This window comes from Numida meleagris, chromosome 3, assembly GCF_002078875.1.
Source record: "Numida meleagris isolate 19003 breed g44 Domestic line chromosome 3, NumMel1.0, whole genome shotgun sequence".
Lineage (NCBI taxonomy): Eukaryota > Metazoa > Chordata > Aves > Galliformes > Numididae > Numida > Numida meleagris.
Window position 1 is genome coordinate 16,741,395 of NC_034411.1, and position 21,132 is coordinate 16,762,526.

Here is a 21,132-nt window from a genome sequence, read left to right on the forward strand (position 1 = left end):
TCCCAGAAGTAAAGCTCATAAACACTAAGTCATAAAAACACCTGAAAAAATCTTTCTTTCCCACATAGGATCTTGTCAATTAATCACATTCATTCATTTGCATATCAACAGAAAAAAAGAATAAATAGGATCACAAATGCCATAGCAAGCTTGAGGTTTTAATACACAGATGATTGAAAGTCTCAATTTCTTTTTGGCAATGTTTACCTTTGATAAGAAAATGTGTTCAACAATGAAGACAATGGGTATTTGCTTGAAGTATCTAGTTACAATCCCAACAACAGAAATAAAATGGGTATTGGTAATTTTAAGCAGATCTCATTCTTGCAGCTTTCCTGAGTAGTGCTTCCTGTACTTCCCTTCAACTCTTCAGAGAGCTTATTCTGCTGAAGAGAACACTAGCTTCCAATGAGAACCTTCTACTTGGCTTGTGTAAATCAAGACTTAAAGCCAGCGATGCCACTTCAGTTACACAGCTGAAGGTCTAGCCCTTGAATTCTATCATGACTGAAGCAGGATGAACAGATAGCACACGGCTTGCTATGTGGAGCTGATACACCCAGAAGCAGGAGAGCTGTACACCACTGAAGAAAAAGGCTGTGCAGGCTGGGAATCATCCCTTCTTTCTCTGGCTGCCTGTGAGAGGCTGTCACACATGATCTCAACCACAGGCTATTTCATGCCTCACAGGTGGCTGCTCTTCTAGCTTGTGCTAACATAATCTCATGCTATGTATTTCAGTTACTCTCTGCATAAAAATAGTATACATGTGTAATTCAGGCTGTGATCCAAAAGTCCACCCCCTCCTGACACGAGGGATTCATCTTGGAGAATACCTCATACTTAATTTCACTCGTTTCTCACATTCCCCTCAAGTTCCCCCCTTCGCATCCCCCCCTCCCACACACGTGATGTCGAGAGAAGGAAAAGCGGGTAGGAAGGAGGGCAAGATTCCTGTGTATCAGCTCAGGGAATGACAGAGCCAGATCTTCTCCCACACTGACTGGCACGCGGCAGCTCCAAGAGAACACAGTCTGCCAGCTATAGGGCACGGCCAGCCCCTTCGTTCATCTGCCATCTGCAGCACGTACTGGCTGGAGGTGCACACTGCTCAGTCCTGCAGGAACTGAAAAACAGACCATACCCTCCCATTTACTTCTGCCAGCGTCTTTGTCTGACTTCCTCCAGAGCTTGTTGGAGCATGACTTAGCCTCAAGGCCTCAGAGACATCCCCAGGATCCCTGAGCCACTCTGTCGTGTGTGATGCAGTGCCTGTGGCATGGCTAGAACACTGGCAGTTGCTGGCACCAGAGCCTTTGCTACGGCACTTACTGCAGACACCAGCTCCTTCTTCTCCGTTTCAATACCAACTGCTCCTTTTATGAACCTGAACTAGGGACATGCCTTCCCAGACTCATGTGAGGAAGACTACACTAGACTATAGAAAATTCTGATCCAGGACATAGCCAAGTGGTTGTGGCTATCGTAGTGTGTTGAAGCAGCAATTGATAGTCGTGAAGTGCAATTGATAGGTCGTTCCACAAAACAGACCACAAGCAAGTGGGCTAATCAGGCTTCCCTAGATTGTATTTGGTCTGAAATTTAATTTTTGGCAGGACAAATTTCATGTATTCCCTGGGTATGAAAAATTTCACTTGAGTCTTTTGTAACACTTACACAAAGAGTAATGAAAACTCAGTTTACAATGCAGAACTTGCAGTTCTGGGTTACTACATAAAACCCTGAAAATTACCCAAGATTTTTGTTGAGAAAAAAAAAGTGGAAAAAAAAAAAAAAGGAAAGGAAAGGGAAAAAAAAGACTGACTATAAACAAAGAGAAAGTGTTACTTCTCCTGTCCAAACAGTACTACAGCAAAACATAAACAGCATAAGATCTTTCAGACCACCTGTGTATTTGGTAGCTTGCATCAGCACACAAGTTCTATTGGGGTATTACTGACTTAAGGTACTGGGCACTGGTGAACATACACTGGTCTCCAAGCAGTGAACACTTGGTTTATCCAGTATTGCCCATTTTCTTGCCTATTCCAGTGGCTTCTGACCCTTTATTGCAATTGTGTTGCAGAGACTGCAGATCAGTGACAACTACATGCAAAACAGAGGAGGAATTGAATTAATGGGTTGGAAAACCGAGAACTTCCATTATCACATATACACAGGCACACTGTCTAAGCAGGAAAAATATACAACAAGCCTGCAAAGCATTATTTTAATGAGTTAAGTCTCTGTACTGCAGGAATCGTTGGGAATTCTGCCATTGACTTCACTGGGAACAAGCTCAGATGCTAGATGTGAATACTTCACATCACCACAAATATTATTTGTTTTATAAGTGTTGCTCAGTTCACACAGAAGGCTGAAGAGATCACGAGATCTCTTTTCCTCTTGTTCCTACAAGCAGATTTGTGTTCCTCCTGTTTCCCCTCGTGTGTGGGCTGTGTGATACATGACAGGTTTTGGTCAGACAGTAAATAGCTATTCTACTTGGGTGTATTATTGCTGAGTAAAATTTCTATGAGAATGCACAGGACGTGAGCAGCTTCATTAAGAGAAGAGTTCATTTATATCAGATTATGTGCCATGCTTTGCAATGCAGAGTACAGGATGTGTCTCCAAAGCAAGGTTCTTGGTCGGTCAGGGAGAACAGAACATGAAAGGATTTATTTTGTAGTTTGTTCATTTTGCTACTTTCACAATGATGATTGGAATGAGTGGTGGTATGGACAGTCAAAAAGTACTGCTGAAATCAGCATACTGATTATACATATATATATGTATGTATGTATGTATATACATATATTTGATACTGCCATCCTTTACTGACCCTTTCCATGGGAGAGAAGCACAGCACCTGCTACCTCCAGCAGTCCTGCAGCAGCAAGGGAAGGGCTGGGGCAGATGTCTACACCTCAAGGTAATCCTGGTGTGAGGACAACTTGTAGGGTTTGCCCTCCTAGGATGAGGGAAGAACAGTGGGGATTTTCTAAGGTGCAGTCAAAAGCAGCACTGTGAATTGTAGAATTAGTCAGATGTGGTAGAAAAAGTGTACAAGAAGTCTTCTCTACAGTTTTTTTCCTTCCATGCATACAGTGGGGACATAGCACCTTCCATGCAGTGGGAAGCTGCATTCACTTAGCTCCAATTTTGAAAACTTCCCTCTGAAGACGGTGGGAAATTAAGTGCTAACTAACAATAGCGCAAAAAATCATGAAAGTACTAAGCTGGGGAGTTTGATTCATCACTCTAGGTTCTTCTGGTGCCCACACGAAGGGCTGTGACAACAACACACCTTAGAGTGCAGCACTACAGCTTTGATACCATTGCAGCTTATATCCCAGCGCAGTTCTTTCCACGAGAAAATTTGGAAGGACTTAAAATAACAAACGTTTTCCTCTGGAACACACCTGTAGGCTAACAGCATACACACAGGAGTAACAGCAGCTTGTACATGCTGCATGCAGCACACTAGGCTAGGGTCACACTTTAATCAGAAGGACGTTCAGATTCATTAAGGAATGAACCCACCTGGAACGAACAAAGCAGGTGCGGGTGGGGCGGGAGCTTTTGTTACTGCAGAGTGAGCTTCACTATCAGCCCCAGCAGCAGTGTATGGGAGCTACAGGAGGTTCAAGGTAGGATGTGGTCTTTTATTTTCCCGAAGGGGAGCACTTTGCTCACTGCCAGATGGCTCACACCCTGCCTGCTGTTCCAGGTGCGTTTATAAGGCTCACTCCCCTGGTTCCAACTGGCCCCAAACTGAGCTAAAAGCAAGGATTTCTTAAATAGAAGGGCCAAACAGAAGTATAAGAGGAATTACAGCCGCAACTTAAGGATGCGTTATCTGCATCTCTCACCCGGGACTTCACAGCAAGAAAAAGAGAATCCCCACGGTTCCTCAGCACCCGTCCTTCAGGACCTCGGGACACCAGCTCCGAGCTCCTGCCTTCGTGGCCCTCAGAGCCGCACCACGGTCTGCGGGACCCCACCTCCCCCCTCCTCAGCCCCGGGGCACGGCCATCGGGCGGTGCGCGAGGCGCCGCTCCCGTCACGAAACTTTCCGCAGGGGCTCGCTCCCTCCCTCGGCGGCGGCGGCGGAGCTCCTTACCCAGCCCTGGCACGAAGGTGTTGAGGAAGAGGCAGATGACAGCCACGGGGAACGGCATGTAGGGGATGGCTGCTCGCAGGGGGCCCTTCTTCTCCCGGACCTGCACAACCACCCCGCTGGAGGGGGCTGCGCCCCGGCTGGGCTCCCCGCCCGCCGCGCTCTCGCCGTCTTTGGGCAGGGGATCCATGGCCGGAGCAGTGCTGGAGGTGCCCTGGCGGGCTCCCGGCTACCGCCGAGCGCGCTCCCGCTGCCGCCTGGCCCCGCCCGGGGGCTGGAGCGCCCGCCCCTCGTGCGCGCTCCCGCCGCCGCGGGCTCAAACCCCCTCAAGGGTTCGCGCCACCCGGCCGGAGCGCGGCGCTGCCCTCGGGAACGGGGGGGGGGGCAGCGCCGGGGCTTGGGAGCGTTGGAGCGGTAGGAAACAACGCCCCTCGCGTTCTTACGATGGCAGCTTTCGGGTGTGGAGAAAGGCGTGAGTTAAACCCTGCTCGTTCACTTTTGGGAAAGTGCAATAATTAGAAAAGAAAATGCACCCTGAGGAGTCACTTGTGACTTGGGACGATGCGGAAATGGATCTTAGTTCACGTCGGTACCACAAAGTGAAGTGTCCTTCTGTAGGGCTGGTGGTCATCAGCCTGTGAGCTGCTGAGTGGATGAACTTGCCCAGAGAGGGGTTGGGTGCTCGTCCTGGGAGACATCCAAAATCAGGCTGGATGGGCTCTGAGCAGCCTGATCAAAATGTAGGTGTCTCTGTTCAGTACAGGAGGGTTGGCTCTGGTGGCCTCTAAGGGTCCCTTCTAGCTCAAACAATCCTGAGGTTCTATGAACAGTTTGATCAACTTCAGTGAAATTAGGACACTGAACAAGTTAAGTGAACTAGTTGGCACTGGTGCAGAATGCAGTTCCTGGGTTATGGATGTTAGTTTTCTGATAGCTGGATTCTGAACCATAAAAACACAGACATCTCATCTAAAATGTGTCCCTCGCTCAGAAAGTAATGCCTCCTACTCATTTCCATGGCAACTACAACAGCTACAAGGATCACAATAACACTATTACGATAGAGCACGTTCTCAGCTACAAAGCACTATTTTTTAACGTAATCACCATCATTAGCTGATTTGTGTGGATGAGATGATTGAGCTGCTTTTCATTTTGTGGTGTCACAGCTGTGCATGGCTGTCCAGAACATGGCTTGTCTTTCATGTTGCTGCTGCTGAAACACACCACCCACTGCCTCACTGTTCTCACATCCAGTGTTTGGTGTCCATAAATGTTCTGCAAGTGTAAATGAATGTCAGTGGGGGCCTTTTTTCATTCATGGAGGAATTCAGTGATGCCCTTTTGTTCTATATGCACTTCCATGTCAGACACCATTGTGTCAGACTGCCCCTCTGCTGCCATCTGTCCCACAGCAACAGAATGTAATGGGATACTACTGAGAAGCTTCAACTTGTACTGCCATACCACCAACATCTGCCTCTGATGTTGTGGGCCAACACCATAAAACAGGAGGCATTACTTTTAGAGCAGTCCTTGTATTTCAGTGGTGGAATTTGTTTGCTTGTTTGCCACATGCCTTTCATCCAAATATTCTTCTGACTTCTTTTTGGTTAAACACACATCTTAGACATGTTTCTGGAGCATGCTGACAACCTGGCTTGGCTAGAGGTTATTTAGTTTTTTATAGTGACATGATTTATTAATGTATAGATAGTTCTTGGCATTCTATTATATCCCCTATGCACAAAGTCACTGGAGGGCCACATCCTTCCCAGAGAAGGATTTGATGGAAGTGACATGATCTCTGTCTTTCTCTTCCAGTTGGTCAAGCCACAGTCAGATGACAAATCCTCATGGTGTGACTATTGGCTATCTAGAGCCTGTGCAAAGCAAAATTCCATAGCTGGAACATAATAATTTACAATGATATAATTCACTATAGACTCAAGCAGATGATGAGCTACTATCGGTTCTAGAAACTGTGGGTGATCCCTCATTACTTACGCTAAAAGTAGGCAAAAGGCCATTGTGAAAATCTCCTGTATAGAGAGGAGAAGTCAAAGATAAACTGAAACAATATTTTGTCTGAAATACTTAAGTAGAAGTTGTGCTTTTATGGGGTATTTCCTTGGAATATCTGGAAGCATTCAACAAAAATAATTTATTTCCTGTAAGGTAAGTAAGTCAACAGTATGCGAGGCTTACTGTACCTGCTGTTAGAATGCGCCCACTTCTAGGCTGAGCTGCATCTTTAACTCTGTGCTGCTGGTGCTCTCGAAACTCTCAGGTGCCTGAGGCAAAAAGTTATAACTAACCTGGAGTATCAGGACACCACCATGTAACAAGCTGAGACTCTTCCAAGTATCTCTCAGCAGGTTAATTGGTGGCAATGTTACTCCACTGCAACTGCTACAAGCTCCTCAAGTGGTGCAAGGTAGCCATCCAAATCATCTCATGCTGAGCATCTGCATGCTGGCCACTACTTAGGAGATAACATCCTGTAGCTGGGGAGATTAAGTGAAGAAAGACAGTTATTAACATAAAATAATAATAATAAGGTAATATTAAGTGCTAAGAATACTAAGATTTCTTCAGATTTGGCTCTTGAAGTATTCATTTTGCTTCTCAGCGTGAAAACAGCATGCAGAACTGTTACAAGTAACATTGTCAGTCTGCAGCCGAAACAAAGCAGGGTTAAGAAATACTGCATTCAAAGAGTTATTTCAGACCACAGAGCTCCCTGGCACACTGCTGCAGCATATTGGTGCACAGGGCTGAGACCACATCCTCCTCAGGCCCTCTCCAGACTTTCCTCCACAATAGAATACAAATACTGTGAAAACAAAGACAAGAAGCGTAGCCTTGCCTGAAAGACATGTACTCAGTAGTCTGAGAAGCTGAGATGCCTTACTCTGCTGTCTGTCTGGTGAAAGAGTGGGTGTTGCTGTTGGCCCAGAAGGGTGGGCCTTCCCCACTCTTAGTTCTTAAGCTGGCCTTAACCGTTTGTATATAGCCTTGTCTTGGTTCTATCAAGACTTAAGCTGGGCTTTATGATTGACAGATGCTGGTGGTCTCAGTAGGAAAGCGTTGTGGTTAGTTACACTGCAGGAAGTTCCTGTGGGAAGCATGTGCTGGAGCTTCTGTCAGCATCCCCAGGGTACTGTGTGCCTCAGGCTTGGAAGAATCCAACACATGGCTCATGGGCACCAAATTCCCAGTTGGATGGGATAGTCTCCTGGCTGAGTTCAGGAGTTACAGTCGTTCATGTTAGTCATTAGCTGACTTTTGAGGAGCTATGTTGTGAGATTCTTATAGTGGAAGGCTTTCCTTCTACTGTATTTCAGTGGTGGATAACCAGGCTGTATTTCAAAGAATATTTTTTTTCTTCTTTCTCTGCTTTGAGAAAGGTGGAAACCTGCAAACTGAATAACATCGGCATACCTACAGTAAGCATGGGTCTGTCTCCAAAATAGGCCCCACTGCTGAGCTTGGATCCTTCCCAAAGCTGTTGTTTTAAGTGTCACACAAGCATGTTGAGAGGTACAGTAACACAAATCAATTGAGAAATGTTATTAACAAAGACAAGAAGCTAAGCAGCACTATTGCTCACTAACAGTTCCCTGGGGGCAGGAGGAGATCTGTGCTCCAATTACACCAAGATAACTCCACTGCTGCGTTGCATGTTGTGATTGGTGAGTTTAGTCCAAGGAGCCTGGTTTTCTCCGGACATGAGAGATCAGCTAAGTCTATTCATCTGCAGGAGAACAGAGTTCTTAGGTCTCAGATATAATGGTGTAATTAACAAATCCATTCTATCAGATGAGATTGGGGGTGGAGAGCTACAGAGAGAAACATACCTCTGTGCAGAGGAGTGGCTTGTCCATCTGGTACCATTTGTGGCCCATGTAGACTCTGTTATGACTGGACTGCAAAGGCACTGAGACCTACACTTATTGCTTGCACAGTACATATGTACATTCTGCACACGCAAGGCTACTGGCGAGGTCACTAAGAGGCACCCTGGGCTCCAGGAAAGGCTGTTCCCCTGGCTCCTGCCTTCCTTTCCAGGCTACAGTTTGGATCACAGAATATCCTGAGTTGGAAGGGGGTCCCACAGGGATTGAGTCTCACTCCTGTCTTCACACAGGGCTGTCCAAAATTCAAACCCTTTGTCTGAGAGCTCAAACAAAACTGAATCTGATAAATATCCAACAATACTAGAGGTTACATGTTTGTTCGCTGCTGTGTTTTACTTTCTCAAGTCCAGTGTGAGACATGAGGTCTTCTCCCACATACGCATATCAGACTTGTCCAGTGCTCTGTTTCAGAAATTGCCTTCCAGCAGTGAGTTAAATGCCAGCTGTCGTGGAGTTTAAGAAAACACATGACCTTAGAGCAGCTGGCTCAGAGCTTACACTCTAAAATCTCTAGTCTGTCTCTCCACGTTCCGGGTTTTCCAAAAAAAGTGCTTAAGTGAGATATGGATGGAAATCTGGAGTTCATTCCCTCAGTAGTTGCATCTCAGCCTTAAGTTCAAGTCTGCTGCCAGTTCAGTTGCTTGTTGCTGCCTCAGACTAGTATGTCTCGTCAGTCTGCACCTGTCTGAAGGACTGATTTGGCAGCACCTTTAGCACAACATCCAAAGATTCACAGATTCACTCTGCAATTTACCTGTTACTGTTCCAGGTTAAGGAAGACATTAGTCCACAGTGGAACCAGCAGCAGCGTCACACAGCTGCATCCAGTGAGACAGAGCAACCCGCCTAGAATCCCCTTTTACCTTACTTGTCCATGAACACCAGCTGCTTGTTAAATAGGAGTCCTTCACTCTGAACTGTATCCTATCGGTATTTCTCTGCTGCAGAAGTAATGTTCTTTTTCTTATTCTTCTATTCTTTTCTGTCAAAAATCTGTTGCTAGAAATGTACTTGAGTGATGAAATTTAGAAGCAGATCATAATTCACTTCCAAACATCTCCCAAGATCTTTAGGGAAGAAAGGGAGTGAATTGCATATCATGCAAAATGAATAGGGCAAGGACCAACACATTTTTTTCTTATTTCTGCCATTGAAACCAGCACTTCTGGAAAATGTCAGGAAGGCTATAGATTTATCCTACTGTACCAGCAGCTACCAGTGCCATGAGCAATGGTCTTGTGGTGCTGGCCACTTACATTCTGGCAATAACAACTATAAATGTATCTATCCCCATTTTTGCTTATGGAGAGTCTCCTTAACTGCTGAAAGAAATTCATTTTTCTCCCTCACGTAACCTCATTTCCACCTTCTTATGGCCCCATTCTTCTGTGAAACACTTTACCTTATAATATAGCACAGTCTGCTTTGTTATTCTTCTAGCATTCCTGTGCACTTCCATCGTGTTCTTCGATTTAGTCAGTCGTCTCCACTCCAGCATGAACTATTTAGAACAGGCATTGTATGACGCTCCTGGGCATTCAGATTTTGTAAGGACAGGGGGCATGATGAAGCTTCTATGAATTAACTGTTGTGATGTTTTAGTATTCTGTAATGCTTAGTCCTCATCCCACAGCTCAGTAGATAGGTTACTGCGCTTGGAAATGGTTGTGGCTTGCTGTTCTGGTTGTGTAGTGTTGTTTTTTGTTGTTTGCTTGTTTTTCCAGACCCATTCCTACTCCTCATAAGTCACCTTTTTCCTCATTCCTGCTGGTCAAAGTCTCTTTGCCCAATCAGTCCCAATGTCTCCACTTCCATTTTTTCTTCTACCTTGCCTTAGAGCTTCCAGTCCTAGCATCATCTGAACACTAGAAGTTCTTGCCGTCCACCAAGACCAATGCTTCTTCCCTCTCCATTTGTCTTTAGGACTTTTACTCCCCTTGCAGTGTGATTGTTTGCAGAAGAATGACACAGAACAGACAGGCCTATATTTTTTTCCTCTTGTGCCATGTTCTGGTCAGTCTTTAGCAGTTCAGAACTGCCCCAAGTCTGGTGTTATGGACCAGACACTTAATGTGCTACCTTGACAAACTGTACAACACTTCACCCAAAACAATCCACTTAATCTAACTTCGCTGTCTAACATCTCTACTTATACTCAGAAGCCTAAAATAAACCACAGCGGAACTGCAGGTAGGAGAGAGATACCAGTCTCCATAGTGGAGCACTAGTAAGCGGCAACAGATGTCTAAAATTACATAAGAAGGAAATATCCTGTCTGTTTAATCAAGCATCCCTCAGTTTGGGTGCTAAATTACTAAATAGTCCTGAAAGGTAAGCAGGTCTGGATTACTGTGAGGATCTTAGTGAGTTCAGGTTATCTGAATTACAGCTTGAGCAGTGCTTGGGTTGAACAGATTCTCTTCTTTGTAGGATTGAGTTGACCTCTTCAAGGTTGTTATTCTTGGATGTTTTCTAATATGAGCATGAGATGAGGTGGGAGCTTTAATGTACAGACTGTTTCTCTCAAACTATTTCTGAAGGAATAAAATTGCAATCTGCAACTTGAGAGCAACATCGGAGTCTATCAAGTAAACTAATGCAAAGCTGTTGTGCTCTGTCTTAAATGAAATTATTCCTCAGATCAAATTTCTTGCCACTTATGACACTTTCTATTTCTCAATTAAAAACTGGTTCAGACAGGATTAAATGTTACATTTTGTAAGAGAAAGCTGTGAAATAGAAAAACATACGCTGCTTCCCTTTCTTGAGATTCACTTGAACCGTGATGCTGATCTTGCTGGCATATGTAAATTTTGATCTTAGAGAAAAGCACCCATCTATTTAACAGCTGTGAGAAATGAAATCTTTTGTTTACCAACACAAGAACAGTGGAAATGCATGCTTTTCTTATACTGTTCTATACATTATCCAGAGGGACCAATTTTAAAAATGAGTTAAGGTTCAGTAAGTGTGAGCTGTTCAGTCTTTGTCTCTCTGCTACAGTTTTCCATAGTTTTGTATCATCAGTTGAACTGAAATCAGTGGCAACTGTGATACTGATCACATCTGAACAGACAGAAGCAGTAAGGAACTGCTGGTCAGCTCAGGGAGTTCCAGCTGGATGGAGAGTTTTGTGTGTGGAGCGTGAGGAGCTTTGTATTCTCTCACACGTGGCTGCCTGGTCTCTGGTCTGTGGTGGAAGCTTTTGTCCGGCTCTTTGTGGAGTAGCATGGTATGGATATTCTCACTGTGAGATTAACAGTTTGAACCAGATGCGCTGAGAACAGATGAAGGCTTTTGCTTGAGGTTGCTTTCTTGAGCTTCCTGGTGAGCTGTGAAATGTAATCATAATAAGGGGTGTTGGGTTTTTTTTCTGTGATATATCCCAGCGGACTTCAAGCTTTCCAGTAGAGATAAGACTCAATAAGCTGTCATCCTGCAAGCCACAGAGCTTCTCTGATGTGTGAAAAAACTATATAAAATGTATGTCTTCTTGTGCCTCTCAGTAGAAACTGACTTGATATTTACATATGCATCAGTAGGTCTTTTGTTATGCTCTGAAGTTTTATCTATGTGCAGTCAAGTAGTTACTGCAATATTAACTTTCTTGGATGCTGCCAAGTCGATGTCTCTTGTGAGCAAGTAAAGACTTAATTTTCTGGGACTGTACTTGCCCCTTTTGTAAATACCACACTGATGTGTATCAGAGAGCTACAAATCATAGCGAAGTTGCATGGCTATTAGGAATTAAAATAGGAGAAAAATGGTATTTTTAAGCTTGCTCAGCAAAAGAGGTAATTGCAAAGCTTCACTTGAAGTATGGTGCACCCAACTAATGCTGGCACAAATTGAGAATGTAAAAGTGAAGATTAGCATAACCAAGAAAGCAGTAATGACAGAAGCTGTTTCTCAGGCAATGAGAGCTTATATTGGTAGCATGCAAAAGGAGTGAATGCTGTGTTCTAAAAGGTCTCGGGGAAGGATGTGGGGCGGGATGCCAGTGACTGTAAAGGAGTTTTTGTACTATCAGGCTGAGCCACAGCTCCCTAAGATATATTTTAATTCCTGAGATCTATCCACTTCTTTCTTATCCTTCCTGCTGGAGTTGAAAGAGTATTTTAAATTATTTCTTGGAATAGAAAAACGCCTACTTAAGTTCCTTTTAATCTGGAATGTGATCAGTGTTGCATTTGCTGATCTCCATTGAGTCAAGTGCAAAGTCGAGTAGACAGGAAACATTTTCTAAGCCCCGAAAGGGTGTTCGTACTGGAGGTTATTACATTTCTGAACTTCCCAGGCTACATAGATTCTAGATAGACAGCTCTGTTGAGCTCAGGGAAAGAAAAAAGCATAGTTACTTTCAGTTTTCAAGGGCTCGAGGAGGAAGAGCAGCTCAGTTTCTCACTCTTGAATAAACGTGCCTGATTTCTTCCGAACTAACTTCTTACAGATTGCAGTTGTTTGTGTCTCTCTCCATCCCAAAATGGTTTTCTGCAGTAAAGGAAACATGCACTGGGATATGTGTCACAAAGACCTGGCAAGAATTTCACTCCAGCATACAGTTCTCCAGGGCTCTATAGGAATGTTGGCTGGGCCAGCCAGCATGTTTATTAATGGTGCAACTGTAGAGAACTGCCCCAGATGTATGTTCAGTCTCATGATCTCACCCTAAGCATCCTAGTACATTACCTGTAAGACCTATACGGATCCCAAGCTCTTCTTCTCTTACATGAAACCCTTATTCTTGTTACTTGAGAACCTTTGCCCCTGTGTGCTTACTTGTTGATCAGACTTCCACATCAGATTTTACTGCTTTTAAAAGAGCATTTCTAACATCCAATTAAGCTGGGAAATCCATGCTCAACAGATTTGTTAAGTATGATTCTCTATCTAGTCATTATCATCGGTGAAGTCATAACTTCCTGAGTGGTTCCTGTGTGTCCTTAATTAGTGCCTCCGTTCCTCATCCTCCCCCTCACTGTGGAAGTCAAGCTGCGGGTCTCTTCCTGGCTCCTGGATCTTTCACAAACCTCCGTATGTACTAACACCTCTCCAGCTCACCAGAGCCTCTTCTCCTGTGGTATCTCTGTCTGTCTTTTAACACTCTTGTCCCAGAGGTAGTGTCAGCATCCCTCATACTCAGCTACCAATAGAAGGTGAACTATGGTGTTCCCAAAAAGAATGTGCTGCCTCACATACGCAGCATTAAAATGGCTGCAGCAGTGTGAACCTTTTCCCACGAGAATCGAGATCTTCCTGAGTTTTACCGCATTCTGCATGGCCTTTTCCTGAGGCCAGGCAGGGCTTATGTCACTCTATTGCCCATGTGAAACTGGCAGGGTGAAGCACGATGGACCCGGCTCCTTCGATTCACGTACTGCTGTATTTTTGTAGTTAATTGCTTGATTTTTCTGAGACAGATCCCATCTGGTCCTGATGTTTTGTCAGCCTTGTGACATTCTAAATAACTTTATAACTATTTTTGGTGTGATCTTAACTTCTGACAGTATTTCTGCTTTCTTCCCTAGAAAATGTATGGCTGTCCTTGGCATCTTCTCCACATTCCCCATTTCTTATAAACATTGTGCAGAAAACTTCTTTTTTTTTTATCAGCGTCTGCTTCTTCTCTATATGATTTACCCCTCTGAGGAGCTGTCTCCTCAAACCTGTCAAGTTCTCCAGCTACCTCTAATTCTTCATCAGAGGAAACATTTGTGCAATAGTTCTGTCAGCCTCCACTTGCTGTTTTGCTTGCCAACTTCCCATGTGTCTCTGATTTCTTTGTATCGTGTTACAGATGTTTTCTGACCTCAGGTAGCCTGCTCAGAACTTTAATCCTGAATTGTATTCTATCACATGCAAGGGGAATACTCGTGTGGTGACAGTCTTTGTAATAGCTACAGATTAAAGATGCTATGTAATATTGCCATGGGTTTAGTCCTTAATCCTCCCAAGACAGATGGATCTAATCCTAAAAATCCCTGAAATTGCTTTCAAATGATTTGAGAGTAGAAAACAGGCCTTCATTTATCCAGTTAATCAAAGAGAAGGTCAACAGAAGGTTTGATCTCTTTATGTGCTTATTTATGCAAAGAGATGTGATCTGACTACATGGAAGACTTTTAGGTCTTGTTCACCAAGGCATAACTAGATGGCTCATGAAGCTAGCAGGAAAGCTTTCCAACTGAGATATTTCTGGCCATATACAAAGGTATCGTGACATTACCCACTCACATACTGAATGCTTCTGGTGTGGTGGCTGAACTCTGTTTGCACATATTCAGCACTGACCACATATTAATGGAGAACAAGATACCTAGCAAGTTGTAGGCTGTGTGCCTGAAAGAGGGAGGCAGCAAACATGCTTCACAGTCCCAACTAATTTTGACTCTACAGAAGTCTGTCAAGCAACATGATGATATTTCTAAAATCTCCCCAAAACTTTCATATGTCAGTAGAATTGTTATCATTTGGAGCTTGCTATCATTTCTGTAGTCATGAGCAAATATATCTGCCAGAGTACTGTCAGAGTGAACTCCCCTGCTTTCTGAAAAAGAATATGTGATCTAAATGGTGAAATGAAGTCGTAATTGGTCAGGTTTTGAGGGACTTTCTGCAGTAGAGCAGAAATGTACCAAACCCAGCACTTTTCCAGTTGCTGGGACCTCTAATGGCACCTCTTGTTGGTTTGGTTTTCCAAGGATGTTATGAATCTCAGTCTTGGTCAGCATAATCTGTGCCAAGATACTACCTGTTCTGGCACTAGTGGTTGCTCAAAAAAGAGTAGTTTGTGGCTGTTAGCAATGGTAATTCATTAACGACATGCCATTTTGGTAGGACTTTTGCATTTCAGAGCTTTCTCATTAGTGCTGGTCAGTGGGAAGAAATATCCCCTAAAAACCATATGGATCTGATGATACCAAGGTTGCACCAACTGTAAGAACTGACAGCAACAATGGGAGGAATGCTGGGAGCAGGAGGGGAAATTGTGTGGGCAGGGTCTCTCCCTCTTTTCGTTTAGTCTCTTAGCAACAGCAGACCCAACTGCTTGCTGGGTGTGTGCAGTCCCCTTTGTCAGGCAAAGAAGAGCAGAAAAGATCTAGCACAGAAAAGATGGGGAAATGTGAGGAGGAAGAGTTGGTAAGAGCACAAACCATATCACACCGAGATGAAAGACCGTGTATCAAGAAAACCATCATTAACGAATAGGCTATTCTTCTGGTGGTAATGTAGTGCCAGTGAGGATAAAAAGCAGTGCAGGCTTTCAGACAAAAATAAGCATGTGCAGCCTTGGGAATCATTTGCATCCTGTTCATTTTCAACACAGGTAGATGTTTTTCACTATTATCAGAGCCAGGCAGCTCACCTGCTCTCTTTACGTGATCCCCAAAATATTGCGTGACTCACTTGTGCTTTGCAGGACAGTAGTGTAAGGCCCGAGACTTCCCCTTTGCACTATCCTGTTGCTATATTGCAGTGCAATGGAAGACCATTCCTGCAAAAACAGAGGCAGATACTGAGCCTTAGGTGTGTCAGCCACACAGATGCCTGAGTCTCAAGTCTTTCTTTTGCATTTCAACCTCTTGCTCATTTGGTTTCTGAGGGTCTCTCACAATGTATTTTTGGGTCAAATGAGTTTAGTAGTCAGCAGGGTACCTACCTATGAGCTATGTTTTGCACCCAAGTACGTGTTCCTGTGTGCTATCTACATGTGGTGTAGCAGTGACCTTGGTGGTGCCAAAATGGGTGAACACGGACTGAATCACACTTTAATTTTCCATATTGTTGCTCTCCTTGCAGACTGAAATATAGCTTAAGTTTGTTGTCTAGCAGGGGCTGTGCTTTTCCTTCATGTAAAATAGCCTCTTTGTATATAAAATACATAGATCTCAATTGTAGTAGGAAAGGAGAGAAGAAAGAATAGGGGAGGAAAGGAAGAATATGAGTTAAAAATGTTCTGCTTATACTCTTTCCTCCTACTAGAAAAATATCAGTGTGCTCTTTTCCCTGGAACTCTGCCATTAGCTTCTTTATACCTTGAGAGGCATTGTGCTAAAGCCATTACGAAGCATTAGAGGTGATGGTGTGAAAGCAGTGTAACTGTAGCTTTTGAAGAGCCTCTTTTTCATAGCTGCCAGGTCAATACTGAATTAAAGTAAATTCAGAACTGAAGTATTGTTTCTTCCTTACTTGCACAAGTTTCCTTTTCTTCTAATGCCACACTAGCACATAAAACAGAAGAGAAAGAAAGGTTCTAATTTTTATATAAAACCTTGTCTTGGCAGCCGGTAATCCCATTGGGAGTAATGATGTGCAAAGTATTTTGTAAATCAAAGCTAGATCTTGAATTCAGAGCTGTAGCTTTAGACCAGCTGGTATGATTGGGCCTCAGCTTCTCTGCAAACACAGACTCTGAATTCTCTTCCAGATTTAAACCAGATCTAGTTCTGATCACTTTGACATACCTCATGCTACAGGTTTCCTATTCAATATGTTGACATTTACTTAGAACTGCAGGTTTATCAGCCCTCCTCTCTCATTCAAAAATATACCTGAAAGAAACACATTTCAGATGTTTGAAATTATAAGAGAAAATTCTTCTCTACTTGCAGCAAAGGTGACAGGAGCTGATCAGACCGACTGTCTCCCATCTCTGATTTATCTCAGGGAGAGTGCCCCATAGGCACTGCATGTCTTCACCTGCCATTTGCTCTAGGTATAGCTGAGGATAAGCTGAAATGGGAAGAGAACTGGTTATTAGCTCCTCTTAGTTAGGCTGTTCCTCGCAAATGAACCATTGACTGCGATGTTTTCCTACACTACTATGGTCTGCACAATAGCTAAAGGTAATGGCTCCCATAATTTTCCTTACGGTGTAAAGCACTGCAAGATTTGCTCCAATACTAGTTTTAAATTGTCCTGTGCTCAGTCATTCACATGTCTTGCTGTGTTGTAAATCAGAAAGAGCCAGAAAGCACAGAGCTGAAGTGACTGGCCCATCAAGTAGTAAAAGGAGAAATTAAGAAAAATGAATGTACTGAAAAGGAGAGAAAGGATATATATACGTGAACCACTCTCCGAGACAGCGGTCAGACGCTGGCACAGCCTTCTCAGGGAGGTGGTGGAGTCACCAACACTAGAGGTGTTCAAGAAACGTTTAGATGTCGTACTGAGGGATGTGGGTTAGTGGGAAATATTGGTGGTAGGTGGGTGGTTGGACTGGATGATCTTAGAGGTCTTTTCCAACCCTGGTGATTCTATGATTCTATGAACCTTCAGAAGAAAAGCTTTAAGGCTATCTTGCAACCTGTTAGTAGTGATGGTCTGTAGTAAGAAGCTGAGGTGTCAAAGGAGCTATTGGAACAAAGCTGGCATCTGGGAAGGCAGTAAAATCCAACTCTATTTGTCAAAAAAATCTGAAGGCATGTAGGCAGACTTAGTAGGAATATATGGGGTCACTTACTGAAACTGGAAACTACTTTCAAAAAGCAGCCAGTTTGATCCCCCAGCTGAAAGCTGCTAGGTGTGGTACTGAGAGCCCTACAGCAGGTAGCCTTCCTCCAGAAAGCAGGACAATTGCTTCAAATGCTAACTAAAAATTACTCTGCAATAAGCCCAAGAGGAAGAGAAAAGATAGAAAAAAATCAGCAAGTCCCTTAAGATGAGATTCATGTCCTGTAATTTTATATAGATTTGATGCCACTTCTAACTACGTTAGCAAAGCATTTGGCGTCACAGTCCCGACGTTTGTCTTTTAAGGCTGAAAAACATTGAGTGGAAGGATTATGGCAGCTCGTGATGACTTTTGGAGCGTGACTGTCCCATAATGCTCACTTTGAAATCACTGAGTCTGTATCACAGCAGAGAATCTGACCCGCAGACTCATCCCTTTCCTGAGCAACATGTTCTGTCTCTCACATCACCCAGGCAAGAGAAAATCTACAAATAGCGCTGAGCTGACAGTTCTGCTGGTGGTGCCAGAGACAGGACAGAATCCAGCTCATTCCTTCCTGCTCGCTGTTTCATTAGTAGAGATAAGATTTACAAAACACATAGAACAGATAAACTGAGAAAGAATCCCTTTTATAAACTCAGATTTCTGATTTGCTATTTAAGGTATTCCCAGCAAACTCTGTTTCCAAAGACTGCAAAGGAGATGCTGTCAAAACATCCCATGGTTATTGTACTGCTCAGGCAGCACTGGGAAGGTAAGGACAGTGTTTTCTACAGCACTGTCATAAGTAAAGAGGAATTACAGCAACGTAAATGAATTGTACAGCAGGGTTGTTTTAAGAGAGTATGGAAACTGACTTGCAGCTGATAATAGTATCACGATGGAAAATAACCTTTTATTCATATTCAGCTTGTATAATGTCCAGTCCTGGAATCCATGCTTGGCCAGAAATACCTAGGCAGTTAGAAGGAGGTTCACTGTCAGGAACACAAAGATCTCCTTACTGCAGACTTCCATATATTGACCCACTTCAGACTCTCAGCAGAGCTGCATCATTGCCAGAGTTTTGGTTTTCACATTTGAATGCTCCCAAACAATTCAAGGCTTCTGCCCAGTGTCATGATAAATTAGGTCTGAGATCGAGGCAGAGCTCAGGATCATGACTGTGTGTGCCTAGAAGATGAATCTAAATATGAACTTTCTATCTAGGGACCGTCTCTAGTTTGATCTAGTGTCACAATGTCAACTTCACTGTGTAACAGTTCAAGGGTACAGATGTTTGGTTTTGTTTTGTTTTATTCAACAGCAGAGCAAACGCTCCTTACCTTGATGGTACATCCAGCCTGGAAATGTCTCAGGAGCTAACAGATGTCGTGTTACATGGGTTAGGAGTGTGATCAGCCCTGTGCACATCAGGTGTTGTCTCCTTGGGCACATCAGTGCACAAGATATACTGTTGTTGCCACGCTCCTGAGTTTTATTTGCTGCTGTAGATTTCTGTTCTCTCAAAGGAGACTTTTAAAAGTTTTGCCTGTTCTAAATGGCCAACGCAAGCATTTACGTTTCATTCTCTTTCGAATCCAGTAACAACACTGGACCCTTTAAAGTACAGATACTGCAGTGGTGTTTAATCTAAATGCCATTTCTAAGCAAACACCCACAGAGTTATTAGGCATTTGCTCAACATAGTACATCCAACTTGCATTAGATGGACCAAGCTGAGGCCCATCTGCTTTTTAAACGTTATTTGGCTCAGTCCCCAAAACCAAGAGTAATAATGATAATAAATGTAGTGGCTTGTGATTCTCTAAGAGATTTGTACAAGGTAAAATTATTTTCCCTTCATCACTCTAGCAGTACTTGGAATGAATCAAAACTGCTCCTATTGTGACTGCCTCACTAGGACAAGGTGTTTTCAGAACTGCTTTGGGTTAGTTAGTAGCAATGTGGAAAAGATTATGTTGGTTTCTATAGAACGAATGTACCTTCGTAACAGCAGGGAAGCTCTGGTCAAAACCAGGTAGATCTGGGAACTGATATAGGTTTGTGTGGGGGAACCTTACATACATGGCAAATTTAAAAGATGGTCAGGTTTTAAAGCAAAGAACATCTTCAAGATTTTAACAGTTTTGTGACGTTTTCATATTACCTAAAATTACCTTGAATGTATTTGTGAAAAATACAATTTTTAGCATGATTAACTGGATTTTCATTTTTTAATGGTCATTGTTTTCTTGGATTTTGGAGCAGAAAACAAGTTTTTATCAAGTGTCTTTACAAAAGCAACAACGACAAAAAAACAACAAAAGCACTGAAGTTTTAGGTTTTGTTTTTTACTTAAAAAGCAATGAACTCTGCTGAGTAGTACTGAGGCTAGAAGAGTGTCTGTGTTCAGGTGAAAATAGCAGAGCTGAATTTAAGTAATTTAGTGTCCACCTATTTGTTAATGAAAGCTGAACTTCAGTACCGCAAGACAGTACATTCTTCTTGTAGAATGACATGCTGTTACCTTTGAAGCTAATGATGATTTTGCTTTGACTGTAGTGAATCGAGTATTTCAGCTACGTTCTTTATATGAAATGAGAGCAGTGTGACAGGGATGTGCAACTGCTTTTCAGAAGCAAAAGAAAAGCCTGTTAATTCGGATAAAATACAGTCCTTTTTCTCTATTCTCTTTCCAGTTTGGGGGAATGTCCAACGCTAATTCAAACTCAGCCAACATAAGAATCAGTCCATGACAATGAAGCATGTCAAAGCTATAAGATGTCAAAAATAAGGAGACACCTTAATTACAACCAATCCTGCCTAAAGCATCCGTAACCACAAGCAGCTACAAATTGGCATTTATTCCGCAACGCAGGTATTCTCTGAGCAATCCCAGCACACAGCTGCAACAGTTTATTCACTGTGCTCACGTGTGGATTTCTCTGCCAGTTGATCTCAGGCCAAGGCAGCTATAGAATCATTTACTGCAAGAACTGTGGTTCAGAGTGAACTTCTGGCTAAAAGGACAGAAATATTGTTACTTTAAACAGAGCTAAGCTCCAGCTCCACGATTTTGACCTTCAGTCACTGCTGTAACTTCCAAACCCAACTCTTCCTCCGCCTCTTCACAGTAAGCCCATTACAGCCCATTTGTTCTTGCTAACACACAGACATCAGTTTGGGTTTGGTGATTCACTCTTTAGCAGCCTTTATGTTCACATATGTGCATTTGTACGTAATTCTTAGTCCTTAGTTTATAATAATGTTGTCTGACCTGCATATTAAATATATGCAGTCCAAGATGGGAGGGGGCGCAAAACTTAACTATCCCTTAGTGTGGGCAGCCTGCTGCTTATCTTTCATTGCTGTGTGTTGTGAAACATCACTCTTCCAAATAGGTTATTCTTTCTGGACTTGAGTAGTTGTCCTCATCAGGTGCTTGCAAGTAGTGATTTTCTTTCAAATGAATAGTGAGGATACAATTTTTGACTCCGCTCAAAAAAAAAAAAAAAAAAAAAAAAAAAAAGCTTAAAAATCTATAACTGGAACTAGCAATCTGCAGCTGGCAGCTTTTGATGATACAGGCCTGTTCTAGAAAAATAAGGTTGTACTGTTAACATTCAACAGATTGCAGCCTCTGCTGAAACCGT

At 43.1% G+C, this 21,132-nt stretch overlaps 1 protein-coding gene and 1 long non-coding RNA gene across 7 annotated transcripts in view; one reads left to right on the forward strand and one right to left on the reverse strand.

Moving 5' to 3' along the window:
• The window catches only part of STUM (stum, mechanosensory transduction mediator homolog), a 39,984-nt gene extending 35,573 nt beyond the window's left edge, over positions 1-4,411 (reverse strand). For 3 of the 6 annotated variants that reach the window (XM_021389437.1, XM_021389438.1, XM_021389436.1), the window contains exon 1: positions 4,127-4,406. In XM_021389437.1, the coding sequence (XP_021245112.1) occupies positions 4,127-4,313 (187 nt within the window). In that variant the 5' untranslated portion in view covers positions 4,314-4,406. Of the gene's footprint in view, positions 1-4,126 lie in introns of all 6 variants that reach the window. The other 3 variants (XM_021389439.1, XM_021389440.1, XM_021389435.1) reach the window with 2 other exon arrangements.
• Positions 4,483-21,018, forward strand: LOC110395277. Its single transcript, XR_002436285.1, has 3 exons — positions 4,483-4,595; positions 18,160-18,251; positions 20,179-21,018. It is a non-coding gene; the product is annotated as an uncharacterized LOC110395277 (long non-coding RNA).